Below are 24,863 nucleotides of genomic sequence, written 5' to 3' on the forward strand. Positions count from 1 at the left end.
TAACTTGGTGATAAGTTATGTAAAATGCTCGCAAGATCGATGTTCACAGTGGCACAGACAGCGTGCTCAGACTTGCAACAACCATGCGCACTCGAAAAAAAAATTAACAAGCACCGACTTGTCAAATTCGGAAAAGTAAAGATTCCCGCGAAAATATTTGAATATTTAAGTTTAAACTTACGGAATACTGTAAAATATTGCATAATGAAAAATTCCAAAACAGTAGATCCTATAAAATTATCCAGTAAATACATTAATATTTTTAAAATATTGAGATGTTTATCAAAATTAATATATGATTATTATAAAAAAAACGTGGAAATGTGTGAATGCATAACATTATAATCGATAGTTTAAATAATCATTCGGTGAGAACTGATTGATTGACTGCAAAGAGTCGGGACAAACTTCAAACTTTCTTCAGTAAGGCCGCGAGTACCTCGCCGCGCGCCGGCCATAAGCGCCAAACGCACTGTCGCGCGCACAAAAGGCGCTACTTGTAAATTGCGATAACTAGGCTTCCGACTGGTTAATCCAATGTCGCGTATAATGAATAGGTAGAGGAGCTTTCAAATAACAAGTTGCTTCTTCAATTTTCGAAAAATATTCAATACGTCAAGAATAATCGATACTCAAAGTTTGCAAAAAACGTCAAATTTTGAACTTTGAAAATTTATAACTTTGTAAATATGCATTTAACAAAAAAGTTGCAGGAGAACTTTTATGCTTAGAATTGTCCATATTTACTAAAAAAAATTTGTCCCATAAAGAAAAACCATTTTGTCCTATTTGTTTAAACAATTGCGTTTTAAACAAAACCTATTCACTTCTCGTAAAATTAACCGGTACCATTGGATTCAGCGGGTCAAAATACATAAGATTAACTAGTCTTTACCTTTTGCCTCTTGACTGCATACGGGAACATACCCAGCGCCCGGACTAAAATGCTTTAAATTCACTTATATTTCTTTAAGTTTCTTGAGAATCCTCATAGTTTTTGAATTTTTTCAAATTCAGTGAAATATTTTTCAATAAATTTTCAATGACTCGCTTGACATTCTTTAAAATCCCTAAAACTGTTTTAAAACCTTAAAAAATATTTTGTAAATCCTTAAACCTTTTTGAATTATTTAAAAATCGTTTAAAAAGAAACTTTCAAATCCCGTCAAGACCTTATAGTCATTCCTTAAACTCTTTCTAATTTTTTAATAATTCTTTCAACTTCTTTGAACTAATTTAAAATCTTTTGAAATTAAGAGCAAGTAATTAAAATCCTTTACATTTGTTTACATCCTTGAAATAATAAAAAAAATTACATCCCTCGAAATGTCTTTAAATATTTTTAATAACTTTTCCGTAACTCGCTTCACATTATTTAAAATCACTCAAACTGTCTTAAAATCTAATAAAACCTCTAACAAATCCTTAAACCTTTTTACATTTTTTTAAGCATTTTTGAATTTTCTTTAAAATCATTCTATTCATTTGCATTCTTTTTGAATCCCTTTAAATTCTTTGAAATCATCAAAAATCTCTTGAGATTTCCCAATATGCGATGCAGTTGGCCTAGAATTCAAATATTTCAAGGCGAAAGTGTTAAAAAAAAACTTTTTCGAATAGAAATAATTTTGTGATAGTTCTGGGTAAAAGATAATAATCTTGAAGATTTGTTATTGCCTTCTAAATAAAAAAAATCTGCCCGCTAAGTGGGTGCATTCTCAAAGCGCGCTACGCGTGCGACTTAGTTCTCGCGCTTCGCGCTTGATGTTGCATTTATCTGGCGCTTCGCGCTCGATTATGTATTTACCTCGCGCTACGCGCTCAGTCTTTATATTTTCGCATAGTCGTGCGCAATCATTTTAAAATTAAGACTCAAAACATCCACCACTGTCATTTTGTGATTGTGAATTCTCTTTCGTTAAAAAAGCTTATCTCGAGAATTTGAGCGCACCTACGGCACGCGACTGGCGCTTAGTCTTTGGATTTCTTCCTCGTTCGGCCACAGACCTTTTAAAATCAAAGGTGAACGTTGCGACAACTATAATTTTGTGATTTTGAACTCTCTTTTGTTAAAGCTCTTTTGGCTTTAACGAACACATTCTCATCACGTATATCGTGCTTCGCACTCGATTTTGTCCAACCGGTCGACTTTCCCACATTATAAACAACACTTTTATATCAATTATAATAAATTTTTTATGTAACTTCTCCAGAGATTACTTATTATAAATTGCAAAATAAAAAGCAAATTGTATTTATCATGATTATTTTTGTATTTGTTTCTTATTTTGCTTTAAATTGTATTCTAAGCTGCTCTGAAACATGTATCATTTCAATAAATGTATTTCATTACAATTCATAATATGCAAAAAAATTGAATCACACTAATTCTTATTTCCTTACTTTTATAACTTTTTTTTAACGCTGTTTTTTACGATAAAATAAAAACTACTGCGCATCTGCATAGATTCTAATACAGAAACCTATATAGGGTCCTATATAGAAGCCTATGTCCTCTTTCGTCTTTTCTGCGCTTTTTCCAAAAAGTTAATTTTCTAATTTTTAATCTTATGTTTTACGATTAAAAGAAAATCTACTCATCCTATCGAAAAATAATTAATAATTAATTTATAGATCTTTTTAGGCGAACAACTTTTGTCTGGTAATTTAAGTGCATACCTTGTGTCGTTTTTTCAAACAAATTTAATATTTTTATTTATGATGTTATTTTTTATGACTAAAGCAAAAACTAACTGTCCTATCAAAAATTACAGCTCTTTTTTGGATGAACAAGATTTGTCTCATTTTTTCTCTTAGCTTATATGGAAAAGTGATTCATTCTTAATTTTTAGTTCTTTCCAGGGCGCGCAATTTTAGCTTTTTCATTTTTTTCGTATCTTGCATAATTTAGACAAAAAATGGAATTTTTGGATTTTTCATTATTTTTGGTACGATCAAATTTGGAATGTTCAATTTTTCGACCAAATTAAAAAAGTTGTTATCGCAGTCCTGTAGGGATTTCAAAAAGCAAAGTTTTTCTTTTTTTGACTTTTTTTCATATCATGCGTTGTTTGGCATAAACGTTCATTTTAGTTTTTTTCTGCATTTTGAAAATGCTGTAACTCTGATCATTATCTTTTTATAAAAGAAATCCAGAAGCATAAATTTTTTAAGTTTCGAAGTACCATAAATAACCATGCTCAGAATTTTTTCATCTTGAAAAAATGTGGTTTCGAAAAATCTTTGTACGCTCAAATTTTGAATTTTTAACTTTTTGACCAAATTGAAAAAGTTGTTATGATAATCTTGTAGGGCGTTCAAAAAGCAACCCTTTTCTTCTTTAGACTTTTTTTCGTATCATGCGTTGTTTAGCTTAAATTGTTCATTTTAGTTTGTTTTTCTGGATTTTGAAAATGCTATAACTCTAGTAATTTTTGATCTTTCAAAAAAAGTATTTTGGATAAATTGTGAAATTTTTTGAAAACTTTGAATAACCATACGGAGAATCTTTTAATTATTAAAAAAGTGGTCTCAAAAATATTAAAAATGTGCCCACTTTTGGAATTTTTATCCAAAATGGCTGGCTAGCGAACTTGACCTTTCGTTTAGGACACTAAACGAACGTACCGAAGGCCAATCTGATAGAATTATTTTTTCAAAAGTTATCGTGTTCACAGACAGACATACAGACAGACACATTCGTAAAAACCTGTTTTTCGGTTTCAGGGGGTCTCAAAACGTAGAAATTTGACAAAAACGGGGGTGTCAAATTTTATACAAATCTAATACCTTTTCTGATGAGAATGTAATAATGTAAAAAAGTTTGCACTTTCGACAAAATCGAATCCGAAGTGCGAGATACATAATAGGAATGTGTTCGTTAAAGCCGAAGGAGTTTCGACAAAAGAGGATTCTCAATCACCAAATAGAAGTTATCGATGTTAATTATACAATAAAAATAAATGTTATTTAAATAGTAATAAAAAAAATCGATGAGCTCTAATTTTTTTTTTAATTTCGCACAAATTCAGGGCAAACACAAAAACCGAGCGTGTAGCGTGAGATGAATGCATCATCAAACGTGAAGCGCAAGAATCAATATTCGCGCCCCACAGGCGCGTTCAAATTTGCTAGCCACGCACACAGAGTGCTACAAGAACATGCCCGCAAAGCGGGCAGATTTTTATTTACTATATATTTTTTTAAATCAAATTTTATAACAAACTTGTAGATATTTTTGGTTAAAGAAACTTTTTTTTTCGTCTTTCGTGTCCTTTTTCCAAAAATTTATTCTAAAAATTTAATTTTTTTATTTTCAATCTCATTTTTTACGATTAAAAGAAAATCTACTCATCCTACTTTAAAAATGATTAATAACAAATTTATTGATCTTCTTGGGTGAACAACCTTAGTCTTTTAATTTTAGTGCATACCTTGTGTCGTTTTTCAAAAAAAATATATATTTAAAAAATGTATTAAAATAATTTTTATTTTTTTATTTTAAAGGTTATATCTTACGATTAAAGAAAAAACTAAGTGTCATCTAAAAAATTATTCATGAAAAACTTGAATGAGTCTATTTATTTTTTTCATAACGTAAGTTGTTTGTCAAAAAATTAATCTTTTTAGTTTGATTCATTTACGAATAAACAAAAACTGCGCATCCTATAAAATAGTAATAATAAGCATTTGTAGCCTTTTTTTTTGATAAACAAGTTTTGTTTTTTTGTAGTTCATGTCGTTAGTCCAAAAATTTAATCTATTTTTAATTTTTACTATTGTTTTTTATGACTAAAAACAAAAACTACGCGTCCTATCGAAAAGTGATTGTTAAAAAATTTGTAGATCTTTTTAGGGCGCATAATTTTAGTTTATTCAATTTTTTCGTATCTTGCATAGTTTGATAAAAAAATGGACTTTTTGGATGTTTCATTATGTTTTGTACGACAAAATTCTAAATTTTCGACCAAATCAAAAAATTTGTTGTGATAATTTTGTAGGGCTTTCTAAAATTAACATTTTTTTCTCTTGACTTTTGTTCAAATCATGCGTTGTTTGGCTTAAAATTTTCATTTTAGTTTATTTTTTTTTGAATTTCAAAAATGCTCTAATTCTGTTAATTTTCTTTTAATAGAAAAAAGTCATTAGAATAAAGTGTTTGAGTTTCTGTGCACTATAAATAACAGCACATAGAATATCAAAAACTTGAAAAATGTGGTATCAAAGATTTTTGGTATGATGAAATTTTGAATTTTTAACTTTTCGTCCAAATAAAAAAAAATTGTTATAATAATCTTATAGGGCTTTCAAAAATAAACGTTTTTTTTCCTTGACGTTTTTTCATACCATGCGTTGTTTGGCTTAAAATCTTCATTTTATTTTGTTTTATTTTTTATATTTTGAAAATTCTTTAACTCTGATAATTTACTTTTTACATAAAAAAGTCATTGGGATAAATTATTTCAGTTTCTGAGTACGATAAATAACCGTTCATAGAAGTTTCAAATTCTAAAAAAAATTTGATTTCAAAAAGTTAAGGTACGATCAAATTTTGAATTTTCAACTTTTCGACCAAATTAAAAAATTTGTTATGACCATCTTTTAGGGCTTTCAAAAATCAACGTTTTTCTTTTTCTAACTTTTTTACATATCATGCATTCTTTGGCTTAAAATGTTAATTTTAGTTTATTTTTTTTTGATTTTGAAAATTCTCTAGCTCTGATAATTTTCTTTTTATAGAAAAACGTCATTAGGATAAATTGTTGAAGTTTCTGAGTACTATGAATAACCGTATATAAAATTTTGAAATCCTGAAAGAGTGTGGTTTCAAAAAGTTGAGGTACGACCAAATTTTGAATTTTCAACTTTTCGACCAAATCAAAAAAATTGTTATGACCACCTTTTAGGGCTTCCAAAAATCAACGTTTTTCTTCTCTTGACTTTTTTTCATGGCATGCATTGTTTGGCTTAAAATGTTCATTTTAGTTTGGATTTTTGAATTTGGAAAATGCTCTAACTCTGATGATTTTGTTTTTATAGAAAAAAGTAATGGGATAAATTGTTTGGGATTCTAAGTACTATGAATAACTGTTCATAGAATTAAGAAATCTTAAAAAGGTTTGGTCTTAAAAATTTTGAAAAAGTGCTCACTTTTTGCATTTTTATCCAAAATAGCTGATTCACGAACTTGTTATTTATTTTTAGAGCTTAAAAAAGTGTGCTGAAGCAGAATCCAATTTGATCAATTTTTCGAAAGTTATCGTGCCTACAGAATACAGACTACATACTACAGACAGACAGACAAACACCTTCGTAAAAGTCGTTTTTTCTGACTCAGTGAGTCTCAAAACATGAAAATTTTATAAAAACCGACAGAGTGGAATTTTACATAAAACCAATACCTTTTCATTAGATGAGAATGTAATAATTAGTGAAAATCGTAAAATGTAACATCTAATTATTTGTGTTATTTTTACACATCCAAAAAGAAAATAGTCTGAATTTTATAACATTTTTTATTATATTATATAATATATATATAACATAATACTTATTTTATTTATTAACTTAGATTCATTTCGGATTTTCAAATATTTTAATGAGCAAACTATGTGTTTAAATAAATATAATGTGCTTCCTTAATTATTATTATCATACGTTATTTCAAGTTCAAAAAATAAGCCTTGTTAAAAATGATATATAGAATGGAGGAAAATATGCCAATGTTAATTATAACTGATTTTGGAAAAGAACTCGAGGTAAAATTTTATACTAAATATTTTGGGTTTTCTTTATTTGACAATAACAATTTAGAGTTTAATGTTTTCCTTTTTCTCGGTTGGTAAAAATTGCAATTCTTATTTAATTCTAATGCTGTATCGCTTATTTTATTCCTCAAAAATTTTTCTGCAAATCTCATTGGTAGTTGTTGTTTTTCTTTAATTATTTATAAAAACCTATTGTTTACAAAAGAAAGCCAGTTATAATTAGCAATAAAATATTTTCCTTGATTTTATAAATAATTTTTAACAATGTTTATTTTTTAGATTGAAATAACTTTAGTTCATGTTTAATTTGAAAACAAGTATAATGAAAATTTTCTTTCCCTTTAATATCTTAGGCTTAATTTCATGAAAATAGTTATGACGAAAATCAAATTTTTGAAATGAATTCATTAACATTAATTTAATTTTATTAACTATGTGTAATTTTAGTTCTTTTTTTTAAACTTGAAAATTTGTTAAACTATCATTTTTTTGAATTTTGCAAAATAAAAAAATGTACTGGATTGTTTGATTTTCTAAAACCCTTTCCAAATTCATAAAAAGCTTCTTTTTTACAAAATTGTAAAAAATCTACTTTTTTCTCAAAATGTTTATAATTATGAAATTAAACATTTGTTTTGAATCTTTTTAATATAGCTGAATGTTCTAAATGTGTTTTTAAATTTTTCGAATTTTTCTTAAAATTCTTTAAAGTAATAAAATTTGCCTTCAGGACTCCCAAGTTATTTTTGGAAATTTTTTTGTAATTACTTTGAAATCTTTTAGAAGATTATCCTAACGGTAATTTTTCACAATAAAAAATCATTTATCATTTTTCTGTGAATCTCAAGAAAAAATTTTTATTCTCTTGAAACATTTCGTAATTTTAATCCAGCTTCCGGTTTTAAAATCTTCAACAATCTAATTTAAAAAATGGAATTTTTTACAAGTTTAAAAATAACTTGGAATTGTTTTAATAGTTGAAAATATTTATTAAGCATAATAGAATTTTTTGTAATTTTGATTAAATTTTCGTTTAGAATTTCTTCTTTAAAATAAAGAAATCATTTATAATTTTACCAAGAATCTTGAGACAATTTTAGTCTTCTCTTAAAACCTTTAAAAATTCTTAAAAGGCTTCTCATTTTGTGATCTAAATCATCAAAAAAGTACATTTCGTTTAAAAGTTTTTGAAATTTTCTTAAGATTTTAATTATTTTCGATTCTTTTCAAAACTACTGAAACTTCTACAAAACAAAAAAAAATTAATCTGAAACAATTGTTTTAAAATCTTTCAGATTCTTTTTGACATATTTACAAATTTTCAAAACTTAAAATTAACCTTTTGAAATAAAATCTGAATAATTTTCAATTTTCGCAAAATATTATTGTCCGTTTGATAGCAAAATTAAAAAAATAAATATTAATTATTTTCTGTAGATTGGATGAAAATAATTATGATAAATAATTCAAAACCTAAATGCACTGATAGGCGAGAATAGACCAATGTAAAATGGATAAAATAGCAATTTGTAAATTATTTTGAAAACTTCGTTCCTATGTTGCGGTTTCTTATTTATAATAAGATCATTTAGTTTATGTTTAAATTTAAAACAAGTATAAATAAAATTCCTTGTTTGTCCTAAATCTTAAGCTAAATTCCATGAAAAGAGCTATGTCGAAAATAAATTTTTTAAATCAATTATTTGAGATTAATTGAATTTCTTTACAATTTTAGTTTACTTTTTAAAACTTGAAAATACATTGAAACTCTTTAATAGCCCTCCCTTCTATATCCCTTCCGAGAATTGACGCCGCGCCGCAGATAGGTATAATAGGGGTTGCGCGAGCACTCAGGCATCGAGAAACAAAAGCGGAGCGGGCTATAATGAGTTCGTTCCCACCCACCACCATCCCCAAAATTGGCGCTATAGAAGGGTTCCACTGTATATTAATATATCATTTGGTGCTTTGAAAAAATTAATTTTGTTAGCGTTGCCTTGCCTTTTCTATCTTAAAAGCAAAGCTATATCACTATTTTTTTACAAATGTTGCATTTTCCTTATACCTTGATCGAAGTATCTTTTGAAATAACCATCTCTAAAGTTGGTTTTTCCATTATTGTATCTTCTTCCAAGCGTACTCTACGATTCGCTGATGTTGATTGATGTTCACCAGATAAGAATTTTTTTAAAGATGTTGAATTTTCTTCATACATTGGTCCAAATATTCTTTGACAGAATCCATATGTATAGTTGGCATGTGTCATTGTTGTATCTTCTTCTAATCCTGCTGTATAATTAGCTGATTTTAATTGACTTTGACCAGGTAAATATTTGATTAGAAGATGTTGAATTTGTTTTGGGCTTGTCCATATCCTTTGAAAAAACCCACCCGAATAGGTGTTTGTTCCATGATTGTATCTCGATTGTGAGTCTGCCAAAGCGATTGTCACTTTACACTGAAGCCCAACCGCTTAAAAATCGCCTAAACAAATCTTGAACTTGACTATCGCTCATAGACTTATCAACACACACTTTCCAACTCATAAAGATGTTTTCTAAATGTAAATAACTAAGTTTCAATCAAAATTTAGTGTACACAAAGGAGGGCAACAAAAGTTGGGTGTAGTCCGTCATCCAAAAATGCGTTGCGTACACGATCAGATGTTTATGCCTCTACGTAGACTAGTCGCATAAAGATTTTTTAATCAATTATTTGAAAATAGAAAAGCCAGATACAAAGTTAGAGCACAAAGTCGAATACTTTCTGGAGAGACCTCGTATAATTCTTTTAGAATATTTATTGTTATTGTTTTGATAGCATTAGCCATATTGAATTGGATTCTCTTTCTTGATAGTTACGGATCCAAAGCAAGATTATTGATCAAATCAAAACCTCACTCCCAAGTGTGTTACGCTATCTCTGATCCGAAGTACGTGCCTCGCAAAATAATACCTCTAAAGCAAACAGATTCCTCGGATTCTCAAAACAAACAGTTATATCCCGACCTACACGAGTTGTGCAACACAAGAAAATTAGAAGAAGCAAATAAAGAGCGGCTTCTAAAAACTATTTTGTGGTCAAAGTATTATCAAATAATCCTAACTCAATATCATTGTTCACAAAGTAAAGACAAATTTTCGACCGAAGAAATTTTTAGTGAGAAAATAAAATATTTCGGATCAGTATTTGAGGAACAGAAAAGCCCCAGTTTAATTTTTAATAATTGTGGATATTCTAAAAAGTAAAGAAATAATTTTAAAAGTGAGAAACTCCAAAAGAATAATTGTTGTTGTGAAGAAATTCAACTTGATGCAAGAGGAGGGAAAAATGTGAATTATGCTATAAATATTTTTCTTCTTGGTGAAAACGAATTTTCTACGGAGTTATAAATATTTGAATTTTGTGGTTTGTTTTTCAAAAACACATTTTTTTGTAAGCCTCTATTACTTTTGACCTAATAGAGAGACTAATCGTTTTCTTTCTGATGTTGATAGGATTGATTGGTTTTTCTTAAAATGTTAAAAGTACATTTTTTCAAAAATCCCACACTGGTCTCAAAAATTGTTTAGTCCGAATAAAGTTGATATGGTCTCGTTCTTTTATTAACAGAAAGTTTGTGAGAATTTTTCAAAGGATAACAATTGTGGGGTTTTACAGAAATTTTTTTATATTTTTAAAATTTGAAGGAAAAAAAATTTGTTTGAAAACTTTGTCTTTCTTATTTGTGTCTGTTATGTCTGCTGTTTCTATTTATAGAAAGAAGATATCCTATTAGATTTATTAGAACTAAACCATTTTTTAGACTAGTAAAATTTGTTGTCTAAAAAATATAATTTTTTAATATTTCTTGTGAACGATCGACAATATTAGGTTGAACTACTTTGTTAATAATTTATTAATTTTTTTTTGTTAAAGGTGCATCGCTTTAGTTTAAAATGTCTCTCCTTCATTGAACATGTTAGTATTTCATTAAAAAAATCGTCTGTTGGTAGAAATGCAATATTCTTGGACATTTTTTATCATATTTGCTTAAAAATGTAACTAACTAAAGATAAATATTTTTATACAATGATTCAAGTATTTTGTTGAAAATTCATTTTTTCTGGTAAAAAAATGAATTACTTAATTAAAAACTAAGTTTTTCAATATTTGTAATTATTATTAAAAATGAATTTCATTGGTAGAGAATGTCAATATTTCAGTGAAAATTGATTATTTTATTGAAAAATCATCCTTTTTTGCAGAAAATTAATCTTTTGGGTCGAAAATACCTCTTTTTAGTTGAAAATTAATGTCTTTATTAAAGGATGCAACTATTTTCTTGAAAATTTGTATTTTTTCGTGAATTCAACTCTTTTTATTATAAAATAAAAATAGTTTTTTCTTTTTAATATCATCTCTTGCATTTTTCATTTATAATTTATATTTTTTGTTGAAAATTCAACTTCTTAGATGAAGGTTGTACTAATTTATTAAAAATTCATTTTTTGGGATGAAAATTAATGTTATTGGTTGAAAATTCATATCTTTGGTTTAAAATTTAACTATTCTGTTTAAAATTTATCTTTTTAGTAGAATGTTAGTATTCGTGAAACGTGTCGTCTCTTTTGATTAAAAATTCAACTGGTTAAAAATTTGTCGTTTTTGGTTGAAAACTGAACTACTTTGATCAAAATTAATTTTTTCTTTTGAGATTCAACTATTTTGTTGAGATATTGTCATTTTGAAAAAAAAATAATTTTTTTAATCAAGAACTAAAATAGTTTTTTGCTTGAAACATCACTGTTGCATTTTTTGTTAAAAATTTATATTTTTTTTTAGAAAATTCAAGTACTTGTTTCAAGGTTTAACAACTTTGTTAAAAAAATAATAAAATTTTTTTGGTGTAAGGTTTTAACATTTTAATCAAGCTCTACCTATTTTCTTGATAATACATATAATAGATACGTTAAAAATTCGTATTCTTTGTAAAAAATTAATATTTTTGGAATACATATTTGGCATAAAGATAAAAATTTCATGGATGGAAGTTAATTGTTTTCAGTTGAGGATTTAAATATTTTTATGTAAATCCATCTTTTTTTTATTAATGCAATTCTTTTTTTATTTAAAGTTAAATTTTTTTTTAATTATTAACTGCTACATTTTCCGTTGATAATGCATCTTTTTTAGATGAAAGTGAAGTTATTTTGTTACCGTTTTCACATCTTGATTAAAAATTCATTTTTTTGCTTTATAATATTAATAATAAAATCAAAATATATAGTAAAAATACATAGTAATGTTCTCAAAAAAAAGTTAAAAATGCAGCTGGTTAAAGAATAATCTTCTTTGAATATAAGTGCAACTATTTGTTGAAAATGTAACTTTTTTGTTCAAAAAAATTGAATTCGTTATTATATAAAAAAATTCTACACTTTATTAAAAAATTAAGATGTTTCGATAGAGGATTCAACTATTTTGATAGAAATTTATCTCATTGGTTGAAAATACACTTTTTGTTAAAATTTTCATTTGACAAAATTAAATGCTCAAAAATCTATTCATATATTTCCCCTTAAATGAAGAAACAACGAAGAGATTCTGGTTCAAGAATCTTTAGTTTAAGGTATGTCTATTTTGTTGAAAATTGCAATCTTTTGTTGACAATTCCTCTTTTCGACAAAAAATTAATCTTCTTGGTTTTAAATTCATCTTTTTGGTTAGGAAATAATCTATTTTGGTTAAGGATTCTATTATTTTTTATAAATTCGTTTTTTATTTTCACAGATTGCCGTATGATTAGCTTATGTTAATTGATTCTGAAGAGGCAACATTTAATTATAAAATTTGGAGGTTTTTTTAAACAATGGTCCAATTATCCTTCAAAAGATTTCATTTGTATATTTGGTTTTTCCCATTGCTGTAACATCTTCCAATCGATCTGTATGATTAGCTGATGTTAATTGATGATGTCTAATTATCCTTTAAAAGAAACCATCTGTAGAGTTGTTTTGTGGCATATTTCTATCTTTTTTCAATCGTACTTTATGATTAACTAAAGTTTATTGCCGTTGACCTGGTAAGAATTTAATTAGAAGATGTCACATTTTATTGGTATACTGGTCCACATCTTTTGTTATATCCCATTTGTATATTTGGTTTTGTCCATTGCTGCATCTTCCTTCAAACATGATTTATGATTAGTTGATGTTAAGTGACATTCACCAACGAGGTAATAATAATTTAATTATAAGATGTTGCGTTTCGTTGTTATACTGGTTTATACCTTTCGGAAGAACCTATCTTTATAGTTGGCTTGTTTTATGATTGTATCTTTTTACATTTATGCTCTATGATTAGCTGATTTTAATTAGAAGAGGCCAGATAAGAATTTAATTAAAAGGTAATGACTTTTGACGGTAGGCTAATCCACATCCTCTAAAAGAACCCATCTGTATAGTTGTTTAGTGCATTTGTTTTGATAAAAAGAAATAGTTCGGGTTTCACTCATCATGATGTTCTTAGGTAGACTTTCTACGATGCCTGTGATTGGCCAAAACGCCCCGCCGTGGGGACTGGTCGAACTTGATTGGCCAATCCAGTCTTTAAAAAAAAATCCGGGAGAACGGAAAGCCAAATCGGATTGGTATTATATCCATTGTCCCTATTGATGTTCTTAGGGTGTTTTAAGATTTCGATTGCTTCTCTTTGTTTTCTTGGAAATTTGTTGTCTGTTTTTGCAATGACTGTTGTTTCATCAAATAAAATGTTATGTCCTGTTTCGATATGATGTTCAGCTGGTGCTGGTTGCCTGAAATGTTTTAGCCTGACTTTACTTTTATGTTACTTCATACGTTGGCTCACCGCTCTCTTAGTTTCTCTAATATAGACTTTGCCACAAGAAGAAGGGATTTTGTATACTCCTGGATCACTGAGGGGTGCCTTTTTATCTTTAGGGTTATTTAGTAGTTGTCCTATTTTCGCAAGTGGTTTAAATATGGTTTGAAACTTGTGTTTGTTGAGGATTCCTCCTATTTGTTCTGTGACACCTTGGATATAGGGTAGGCTGATGGTCATTTTTCTTCCTCTTTCTTTCGTAGGTTTTGTTTAATTGCTTTTTTGAGTGTGTTTTCTTATTGCTTTATCAATTTGTTTGTTTGTGTAATCGTCCTGTATTAGAATTTGTTTAACGTTTTGTAATTCCTTTTGTAAGTTATCTTTGTCTGTTATGGAGACACAAGGGAGTTGATGACCGATTGTTTTTGAGATGGGTGATGGTAGGAGGAGGCATGTAGGTACCTGTTTGTATGCGTGCGTTTTCTGTAAACTTCATGTCCTAATGTTTTATCAGATTCTTTGTAAACTAATACGTCCAAGAAAGGCAATTTTCCGTTTTGTTCTATTTCCATGGTGAACTGGATATTAGGAAGTAATTGATTGATAAAATCAAAAAACTTATTTAATTCATCTCGTCCATGTCGCCAGATGACAAATGTGTCATCAACGTAACGGAACCAGAATTCTGGTTTAAGTTTGGCTTGGTTGAAGATTTTAGTTTCTAGATGTTCCATAAAGACATTGGTTATTACAGGTGAGATTGGGGATCCCATTGCTACCCCTGAGGTTTGCTCGTAGAATTAATTATAGAACGAGAAGTAAGTATTATTCAGACATTGTTCTATCAAAGGTACAAGATCGGACGGGCAGTTTGTAAAATATTTAATAACATCAATTGTATCCGATATTGGTACTTTCGTAAAAAGAGATACTATGTCGAAACTCACTATGATATCTTGGGGTTGAATGTGAATCTGTTGTATCTTTTTAATAAAGTCAAATGAGTTTTGGACGTGAGTGATGGAGTTTCCTGTGAAAGGATTTAGTTTTGCAGCAAGGAAACGTGGTAGGTTGTAAGTTGGTGAGTTTATTGCGCTGACGATCGGTCTGAGTTGAATGTTTTCTTTCTGGATTTTTGTGAGCCCGTAAAGCTTTGGAGAGATGGGATTAGTAGGTATTAGGTTAGATATTGTTTGGCTGTCAAGTTTAGAATTTTTGAGAGGAGTCTTTGTTTTACTGACTATTGTTTTTGTGGGGTCCTTTTTAAGTTTGTTGTGTGTATCGTCAGTTAGAATGTCCATGGTTTTGTTGTTATAGTTTTCTTTATTCATTATTATTGTTGTATTGACTTTGTCTACGAGTAATATTATAATATCTTCATTTTGATTGAGTTCTTTAATTTCGGTTTTTTCCTGTTTTTTTTTTTAAGTTTGAGGATGGATCTTGAGCTTGGCGTAAAATGTTGGCCGTCCTGCGTCGTATGTCATTCGCTTTTTCGGGTGGAAGGATATATATTGTGGATTCTAAATTGCTGATTACTTCTTCTTTTGGGATTATCGATGGAGCTACCACAAAATTATGTCCTTTAGATAAGACTGAAATCATTTCATTGTTGAGAGGGTGGTCAGAGATGTTTTTACTGTATTTGTTAGTTTAGTTTGCTTTACTGGAAGTAATTTGTCAAATTTTGTTTTTTGTTTTTGGGTGGAAAGCTCTTTAATCCGTTGGGATTGGTCAAACGATATGCGGTCCAATGTGGACCAAATGTCAAATCTGAGGGTATTTGATAGGAAAAGGTAAAATTTTAATACGAGTAGTTTTTTAGAGGTAGTGTGCAAAAGAAATTCGGTATGCTGTATTCTTTCTTTCACGAGAAGCAAACTTGTATCATGCAGAATCTATTTGGATTTAGATGTTCCCACATTATTTTTTAGTTGTAAGAATTTTGGAACGACATTCGTGTCCCTGCACCGTTTCAAAAAAGCTAAGGATGTTAGTAGCTTACATTGAGAAGTCCTGAGCTTCCTAAAGGTGTTGGTTTTAGTAGGAACACTCTCCCCGCAGAGTTCCTTGATAATAGATTTTATGCTTTCACGATGATTCATTTTGAAAAAAAGAGATATTTCGGGTTTCACACGTGCAAAGAACTACGAATCGTTTGCCGACGTTTCGTGAACATTGCAGTTCACATCTCCAGGGCTGACCTGAAACTGAGGTATCAGGTCATGATGTTCTTAGGTATACTTTCTGCGATGCCTGTAAATGGCCAGAGCGCCCCACCGTGGGGAGTGGTCTTCTGGAGTTTCTTCTTTCAATCGTTCAGTATGATTAGCTGATGGTAACTGATGTTACCTAGGTATGAATTTGATTTGAAAATAATTAATGTTCATACACTGTTACAATTTTTCTTTGACAGAACCCATCCGTATAGTTGGCTTGTTTCATGATTTTATCTTTTTCCAACCATGCTGTATGATTAACTAATGTTAATTAATGTTGGCCAAGTAAGAATATAAAATAAAGGTGTTATATTTTGTTGGAATACTGACCCACATCTTTTGAAAGGTCCCATTTGTATATTTGGTTTTGTCCATTGCTGGATCTTCCATCAAACGTAATTTATGATTAGTTGATGTTAATTGACGTTGACCAGGTAAGAGTTAATTTATAAGATATTTGGTTTTATTGGTATACTGGTCAATATTTATCGAAAGAACCCATCTCTATAGTTGGCTTGTTTCATTATTGTATCTTTTTCCTTACGTGCTGCATAATTAGCTAATGTTAATTAAAGCTGGCCAGGTAAGAATTTGATTAAAAGGTGATGAGTTTTGTTGGTATGCTGGTCCTCATTCTTTCAAAGAACCTATCTGTATAGTTTTTCACTGCATTTCTTGTTTCTTCTTTCAATCATTCTGTTTGATGATCTGATGGTAATTGATGTTACCCAGCTATAAATTTGATTGGAAAATAATTGATCAACTTCATAAGCTGTTCCAATTATCATTTAAAAGAACCAATTTGTTTAGTTCATCTGTACCAGATTTGTATCTTCTCTTAATCGTGCTGTATGATTAGCTCATATTATTTGATTTTAGCCACAAAATATTTCACTAGAAAATATTTTTTCAGAAGTAAAAAGAAATCTGAAGAATGAAAGCTTTCTTATAGAGAACTTGAAAAACCGATCACAAGAATTTTGTTGGAATGAATATCCCAAATCTTCTCAAGATGAGTGCTCGAGCAATCTTAAGAGCTCGTTGAGCTCTGTTTATCGCATCGGAGACGAAAGTGATGAACTCAACAATTCTCCAAGGGTGCGAAAAAAATTGGCCAGGAAAAATAAAAGAATCCAATTTATCTGAATCTCCCCCTTCTGAAGAAAAATGCAGTTTTTTCTTCTGCATTCAAAACCAAAAAATAAACGGTCTCGTAATTCGAAAAATAGTCCAAACGAAACTTTGGAAAACATTTCTAAAAATTTTGGACAAGACGATTATTCAAAAAAATTAGATCATGATAGAAAATCGATATCACTTGATGAAGATAATGCGGATGTAGATGTGAAAGAAATTTTCGAAAAATAGTTAGGAATTGCAGCGATATATTGAGTGATAGAATATCGGAAATAAATAATGCGGAAACTGAAAAACAAATTGGGAAATTTGTCCGAGAGAGGGACTACTTTCAGCAATTTGATAAATTCCTTGTGGTCTTGTGATGCTAATAATAATTCAGAGGATTTTTATAGAATTATGAATTATGATGAAGATGGACGTTGTTCTAATTTATCTAGAACAGCTCAAATGAAATGATTCGTTTAAATCTGGATTTCTCTAGAGGTTCGAAATAATTTAAATTGGAAAATTTTTATTTGTTGAAAACATAGAGAATTTTAAATAAGAAAAAATTTGTGTTTTCTTTTTTAATATACGACATAATTCAAATAGTTGAAAAGGGTCATTTTCATAAATCAAAAAGAGTTTTTATTATAAAATTTTTACCCCTCCTCCCATTCTGTTTCCCTATTTAAGATATCGTAAGATTTTTCTGACTACCTAGATACCTAATATTATTTAAAACGAAGTTTAATTTTTATCTGAACTTTTATTCTTCAGACTATAAACTAGAAGTTGAAAAATATATTTTTGGTAGAGAATTCATCTTTTGTAAAAAAAAGGATTTTGTTGAAAAAATCAACAATTTAGTTTTAAAAAATCATCCTGCTTTTCGTTAATTCTGTTTTCTTAAAAATTCCTTTTTTTCTTAAAAATTAATTTTTATGATTGAGACTTTAACTGTTTTATTTTAGGTTGAAAATCTACTCTTCTTAAAACCTTACCCTTGGGTTGAAAATTTAACTATTTTTATTCATAATTTTATATGAAAATCATTTTACTTATTCAATAATTCATTTCTTCAAACAGAAATATAATTATCTAATTTTTTGTTAAAAATTTATGTTCTTAATCAAAATTTCAAATATTTGGGATAAATTCACATAGTTTGTGAAAAAATCTACTTTTCTAGTAATAAATTAATCTTGTTATGTGAAAATCCACCATTTTCTTATAAAAATCATTCTTTTATGTTGAAATTTATTTTTCTATGAATTAACATTCCTAGCTTAAAATTCAATCATTCCATTTTTTGTTAAACATTGATTTTTTTAAATTAAAAATTCTATGGCTTGGTTAAAAATTAATCTTCTTGATCAAAAATTCATCTTTTTGGTTAAAAATTCATTTCTTCGTTTGAAAAATTAACTAATTTGTGAAAAAAAATTTTTTTATAAATTAATAATGAATTCTTTAACCAAAAATGTAACTATTACACTTTTAGTTGACAAATTATCTTTTTTAGTTGAAATTTGAACTATTTGTTTGAAAATTAATCTTCTTGGTTAAAATTTTTTTTACTTGAAATATTTTGTTGCAATCCTTTTTTTTATTGTTGATAAATATTTTTTTATAACTACAAATTCCTATGTTAGATAATTCAGCTAATGTGTTTAAAATATCTTTTTTCTGAAATTAAAATTATAAATTAATATTTCTAGCTTAAAATTTAATTATTCCATTTTTTCTTGAAAATTGATTTTTTTTATTAGAAATTCGATTGCTTGGTTAAACATTAATCTTCTTAATCCGAAATTCTACTTTTCGGTTGAAAATTCATTCTTTGGTTGAAAATTTAACTCGTTTGTTGAAAATTCCTTTTTTTAATTTACAATTAATTCTTTAACCGAAAATTTACCTATTTCACTTTTAGTTGACAAATTATCTTTTTCAGTTGAATTTTGAACTATTTGTTTGAAAATTAATCTTCTTGGTTAAAATTTTTGTTAATTGAAATATTTTGTTGCAATTCGTTTTTTAATTGTTAATAATTAATTTTTTTATAAATACAAATTACTATCGTAGAAAATTCAACTATTTTGTTGAAAATTGATTTTTTCAATTCAGAAATTCGATTGCTGGGTTAAAAATTAATCTTCTTAATCGAAAATTCGTCTTTTTGGTTGAAAATTTAACTAATTTGTGAAGAATTCTTTTTTCGCAATTAATAATTAATTCTTTAACCGAAAATTTAACTATTCCACTTTTAGTTGACAAATTATCGTTTTTAGTTGAAATTTGAACTATTTGTTTGAAAATGAATCTTCTTGGTGAAAAATTTTTTTTAATTGAAATATCTTGTGGAAATCCGTTTTTTTTATTGTTAATATTTAATTTTTTTATAACTAAAAATTTCTGTGGTCAAAAATTCAACTATTTTGTTTAAAATATCTTTTTTCTGAAATTATTATTATAAATTAATATTTCTAGCTTAAAATTTAATTATTCCATTTTTCGTTGAAAATTGATTTTTTTTTAAATTAAAAATTCTATTGCTTGGTTAAAAACTAATCTTCTTGATCGAAAATTCGTCTTTTTGGTTGAAAATTCATTTCTTTGGTTGAAAATTTAACTAATTTGTGAAAAATTCTTTTTTTTTAATTAATAATCAATTCTTTAACCGGAAATTTAACTATTACACTTTTAGTCGACAAATTATCTTTTTTAATTGAAATTTGAACTATTTGTTTGAAAATTAATCTTCTTGGTTAAAATTTTTTTACTTGAAATATTTTGTTGCAATTCTTTTATTTATTGTTCATAATTAATTTTTTTATAACTACAAATTTCAATGTTAGAAAATTCAGCTATTTTGTTGAAAATATCTTTTTTCTGAAATTAGAGTTACAAATTAATATTTCTAGCTTAAAATTTAATTATTCCATTTTTTCTTGAAAATTGATTTTTTCAAATTAGAAATTCGATTGCTTGGTTAAAAATTAATCTTCTTAATCGAAAATTCGTCTTTTCGGTTAAAAATTCATTCTTTGGTTGAAAATTTAACTCGTTTGTTGAAAATTCATTTTTCTAATTAATAATTAATTCTTTAACCGAAAATTTAACTATTCCACTTTTATTTGACAAATTATCGTTTTTAGTTGAAATTTGAACCATTTGTTTGAAAATTAATCTTCTTGGTTAAAAATATTTTAAATTGAAATATCTTGTTGCAATTCGTTTTTCTTTTATTGTCAATGATTCATTTTTTTATAACTACAAATTCCTATGGTAGAAAATTCAACTATTTTGTTAAAAATATCTTTTTCCTGAAGTTAGAATTATAAATTAATATTTGCAGCTTAAAATTTAATTATTCCATTTTTGGTTAAAAATTGATTTTTTTTATTCAAAATTCTATTGTTTCGTTAAAAATCAATCTTTTTAATCTAAAATTCGACTTTTCGGTTAAAAATTCATTTCTTTGGTTGAAAATTTAACTAATTTGCTGAAAATTCTTTTTTTCCAAATTAATAATTAATTCTTTAACCAAAAATGTAACTATTCCATTTTTCGTTGACAAATTATCCTTTTTAGTTGCAATTTAAAGTATTTTGTGAAAAATTTAATTTTTTAAAAATTAATATTTTTTATTGAAAATTTTGCTAAAATTTGGACTTCTTAGGTATAAAATTATTCTTCTGGGACAAAAAATTAACTGTTTCTGTGGGAATTCATGTCTATTTTACTATTGAATTAAACTTTATTGGTTAATTGAAGACTAAACAATTTTGTTCACAAGCATCCTTTTTAGTAGAAAATTCAACTGTTTCCTTAAAAATGCGTTTTTTTTTTGTTTTTTTTTTAAATTTAAATGTTTCGATAGAATTTAACTATTTAGTTAATAATGTACTTTTTTGTTTAAAATTTATTTCATTTTGTACAAAACTAATCTTCTTGATTAAAAATTAATCTTTTTGGTTAAAAATTCATTTCTTTGGTTGGAAATTAGACTATTTTTTATTAATCATTTCAGTTGAGAATTGATGTTTGTGATTAAAGTGTTTAATATTTGGTGAAAAAATCATCCGTTTTGTTAAAAATTCTTTTTCGGTAGAAATTTAGTCTTTTTGGTAAAAATTTATCTTTTTGGCTGAGAATTAATATTTTTGGCTAAAATTCTATTATTCTATTTTTAGTTGAAATTCAAACCATTTTGGGTTGCAAATGAATCTTTATATTGAAAATTCCACAATTTTGTTTAAAAGTCATACTTTCAGAATTAATATGTATCTTTATGGTTGAAAATTAATTTTTTATGTTTCAAACTAAATATTGTTCTGAAACTTATTTTTTCTTTTTCGAAACTTAATTCTACATCTTAAAATGTAACTGCTCCATTTTTAGTTAAAATTTTACCTATACGGTTAAAATTTGATACCTTTGGTGATAATTGATCAATTTTAAATTTTCTAAGAAATTTTAAGGGCATGTCACACCTATATTACCGACCACAGTTTTTCAGTTCACTGAAAGTTTTTTTGAACCTAAGAACTTTTCTTGTAAATAAAATATCAAGCTGAAACTCTGTATATTTTGGTAGGAACTTCACTGAAAATTATTACATCTTTTTTCTGAACCTCAACATTTTTTGAACGTTCGAACTTTTTTTATACATAAAATATCGGTCTCAAACTTTGAGAAATGCTAGAGCCCAAAGAAAACTACGTTAAAGTACAAAGCTTCATAATAAAATATGTAAGAAAAAAATATTTCAACAATCAATTCCAACGGCATCAGCCGGTAACGTTGTAATCGAAAATACGAACCCTCTAGAGCCTCGTCTAGTGGCCGCCAGGTTTCTTATTTTCGTGTACAACGTTACCGGCCGATGCCGTTGGAATTGATTGTTAAAATATATTTTTTTACATCTTTTATTATTAAGCTTTGTACTTGAACGTAGTTTTTTTTGGGCTCTAGCAGTTCTCAAAGTTTGAGACCGATATTTTATGTATAAAAAAAGTTCGAACGTTCAAAAATTGTTGAGGTTCAGAAAAAAGATGAAATAATTTTTAGTGAAGTTCCTACCAAAACGCAGTACCTAAACGTACTTTATTATACTCTAATACATTTCCCAAAGTTTCAGCTCGATATTTCATTTACAAAAAAAGTTCTTAGGTTCAAAAAAACATTCAGTGAACTGAAAAACTGTGTTCGGTAATATAGGTATTTAGCTGTGTCACATGTCCTTAAGACAAAAAATTGTTTTCTTCTAACCTCTCAAAAATTCTTAATCTCTTTTTTTAATCTTGAAAACTCTACATTTTGTTTGAAATTTGTTGAAATCTTTTCAAGGTTTCTCTCAATATTTATTAAGTTGAAAAATCAATTGTTTTTTTGTTTGAAAATTCATCTCATTGGTTGAAATCCTTTTGGTTAAAAATCGAACTATTTTGCGAAAGTTTGTGCTTTTTTGGTCGAAAAAATAATTTAATTAACTTCAAATATAATAATTTCATTTCCTGTTGAAAACTAACCTTTTTTAGTTGAAAGTTCAATCATTTGTTGACAAATTCTTATAAATCAGTTTAAGAATTATACTTTGTTGATAGAAAACTAATTTTCTTGGTTAAAAAATTGATGTTTTTGGTTAATAATCATATTTTTTTGCTTAAAAATGTTACCATTAAGTTGCAAATTTCATTGCTTTATCAAAAATTTAACAACTTTGTTTTCAAAATCATTCTTTTTGGATGTAATATCATGCACATGTTGTCGAAAATGTATATTTTTGGTTAAAATTGATTCTTCGTCTAAAAATTTAACTATTTTGTGGAAACTAGGTTTCCTTGGTTTTAAAATACAAGATTAAAAATTCAAAATTTGAATGCGAATTTTCTCTTTCTTGGCTGAAAATTTTTCTTAATGCAATTTAAAATAAAATTTTTTTTAGATATGAACTACTATATTTTTGATAGTGAACTCGACGCTTTAGTTAAAAACATAAGCCTAAGCTCGTCCACCCCCCCCCCCCACCAATTTTTCTTACATAATTTGTGATTAAACTGTAGTGAACAAAATGTGCAAATTTCTGTATAAGATGAAGCTTGCTCCTTCACGAAAAATAAGACCCTCATTTTTTTAAAACACGTAATCAAGGAAATGAGGAATTTTTTGGAAATACATTTTTCAAAAAAATTCCAAAAATCAATTTTTTATGTATGGTTTATTCAAAAGGCTTTTGTTTAAGTCGAACCAAAATTCTTTCTGACCTTATCAGGAGATACTCGAAAATTCCCTAAAACAGAAATTTTCCTGACTGTTGCCATTTTTTCAGATTCCCGATTTTTCCCTAATTTCCAGGTTTTTCCTGACCTGAAGCCACCCTGCTAATATGAAAAATGTTAGTTGATTTTTTTTCATTAACTTTACACATTATAATATTTTTACAGGAAATGATTAGCATCACCGGATATAACAAAACATCTTATGAAAGAACACTGGCAGAATATTAAATGTATAAAACCGTTTATCAAGCCAACTGTGGAACTCTGGATCATATTATTAAAAAAAAAAAACGGAAGTAAAATTATAGAATAAAATCAAAGTTTTGTCAGAATTAGAGAGTGCAATTAAACTGTCAAAGAAGAGAGCAATGTTAATGAAAAAGTGTCGAACGAATGGGAAAATAGAATTTTCCTCGGCAGAAAGTTGAAAATAAAAATCGCATGATAATGGAAGACCGTGTTAGTTCGAAATTAAGAGAGAAAGTTTTGTAGGATAAACTCAGCTCGAGAAAAGAAAGTTTCATTTGCGACAGAATGGAAAAGTGTTTTCCCTATTTCTCGTTACAACCAGCCAAGAGGAAGAATTTTCCTATAACAGTCCAATCCTCTCCTGGGAAAATCGATAAGCAAATTTCAGTTTGTAATGCTAATGTGGACGCAGCAGTTGGATCAGACACAAATATTTACTTAAAACATCAATTTTTAGGAAATGAAAGTAAGGTAACAGAAGAAGTTTCAATATTGGGTACTACTGAATTATGCAGTGATTATCCAGAATTTTCTAAAGAAACTGAAACTAATTTTGATGAAAAGGAATTCAATGCGAAATCCACCCCTCTCAAGGATGAAGAAAGTCAGGAATCAGAAAATGTTAAGACCGGAAAGAAAATTGATTTTTCTTCCTCGAATGTGCAGACGGATTCCGCGTTATGTAAGGAAAAAAGAACTTGCGGGTATCCTGATCCTTTCGATCGAATGATTATTCAGACTCTTGAACTATATAAAAGAATTTTCATTGCTCGTGAGTCATTTAAAAAATTGGTGAAGAGTAAAAAAGACGCTAAGATGAAGAAGAAACATGTTTACAAAAAACAGGATTCTTCAAATAATGATTCAGAGCAAAATAGAAACAATAAGGATTCAAAAGACAATGCCGAGAAGAGAAGAAAAACTGATGGTGAAAAATTGTGTCTTTGCGGAAAAGGATGTGCTAGTGCTGTCCTCAGCAGGTGCTGTTGTAAAACAAAATAATGTTACAGAATGATAATAAAGTAAATATAAAAAAAGAAATAATTTAAGGGAATGCTTTCTTTTTAAATAAGACATCAATTTTTACGTTTAGAAAATGATTTTCCAGAAACTTTATAAATATGAGAATTACAATTTCTTCTGAATTCACTTTTGATTTGAATATCAAAATCTTGGAAATAAAAAAACATGTATTCGAGGATTGAATTTGAACGAAACATACTCTTAAATACCTGAATACAAATTTTAAAAATAAGTTAGAGAGACTTTACAGTTACGGATGATTTTTGGGACTGCGGACAGATAGGCAAGAGGATTACCCATCTGGTATAGTGTTTTGAATTTATGAGAGCTGGATAAGAGCATTTCACACTCAGGGGTGGTTTTTGGAACTGCTGAGAGCT

At 27.8% G+C, this 24,863-nt stretch overlaps 2 protein-coding genes across 4 annotated transcripts in view; both read left to right on the forward strand.

The window, feature by feature from the left end:
* The window catches only part of LOC117181896 (NAD kinase 2, mitochondrial-like), an 84,008-nt gene that overhangs the window by 9,924 nt on the left and 49,221 nt on the right, over positions 1-24,863 (forward strand). The gene's annotated exons all lie outside the window — the stretch shown is intronic.
* LOC117181899 lies at positions 9,794-24,497 on the forward strand. The gene is made up of 2 exons (XM_033374919.1): positions 9,794-9,852; positions 23,377-24,497. The coding sequence occupies exon 2, from the start codon at positions 23,746-23,748 to the stop codon at positions 24,460-24,462; it is 717 nt and encodes a 238-aa protein (XP_033230810.1). The 5' UTR covers positions 9,794-9,852; positions 23,377-23,745; the 3' UTR covers positions 24,463-24,497.

The sequence above is a fragment of the Belonocnema kinseyi genome, chromosome 10 (assembly GCF_010883055.1).
Source record: "Belonocnema kinseyi isolate 2016_QV_RU_SX_M_011 chromosome 10, B_treatae_v1, whole genome shotgun sequence".
Classification (NCBI taxonomy): domain Eukaryota; kingdom Metazoa; phylum Arthropoda; class Insecta; order Hymenoptera; family Cynipidae; genus Belonocnema; species Belonocnema kinseyi.

Coding starts and splice junctions, on each gene's coding strand:
- LOC117181899 (XM_033374919.1), top strand. CDS start 23,746: ATGGAAAAGTGTTTTCCCTATTTCTCGTTACAACCAGCCAAGAGGAAG.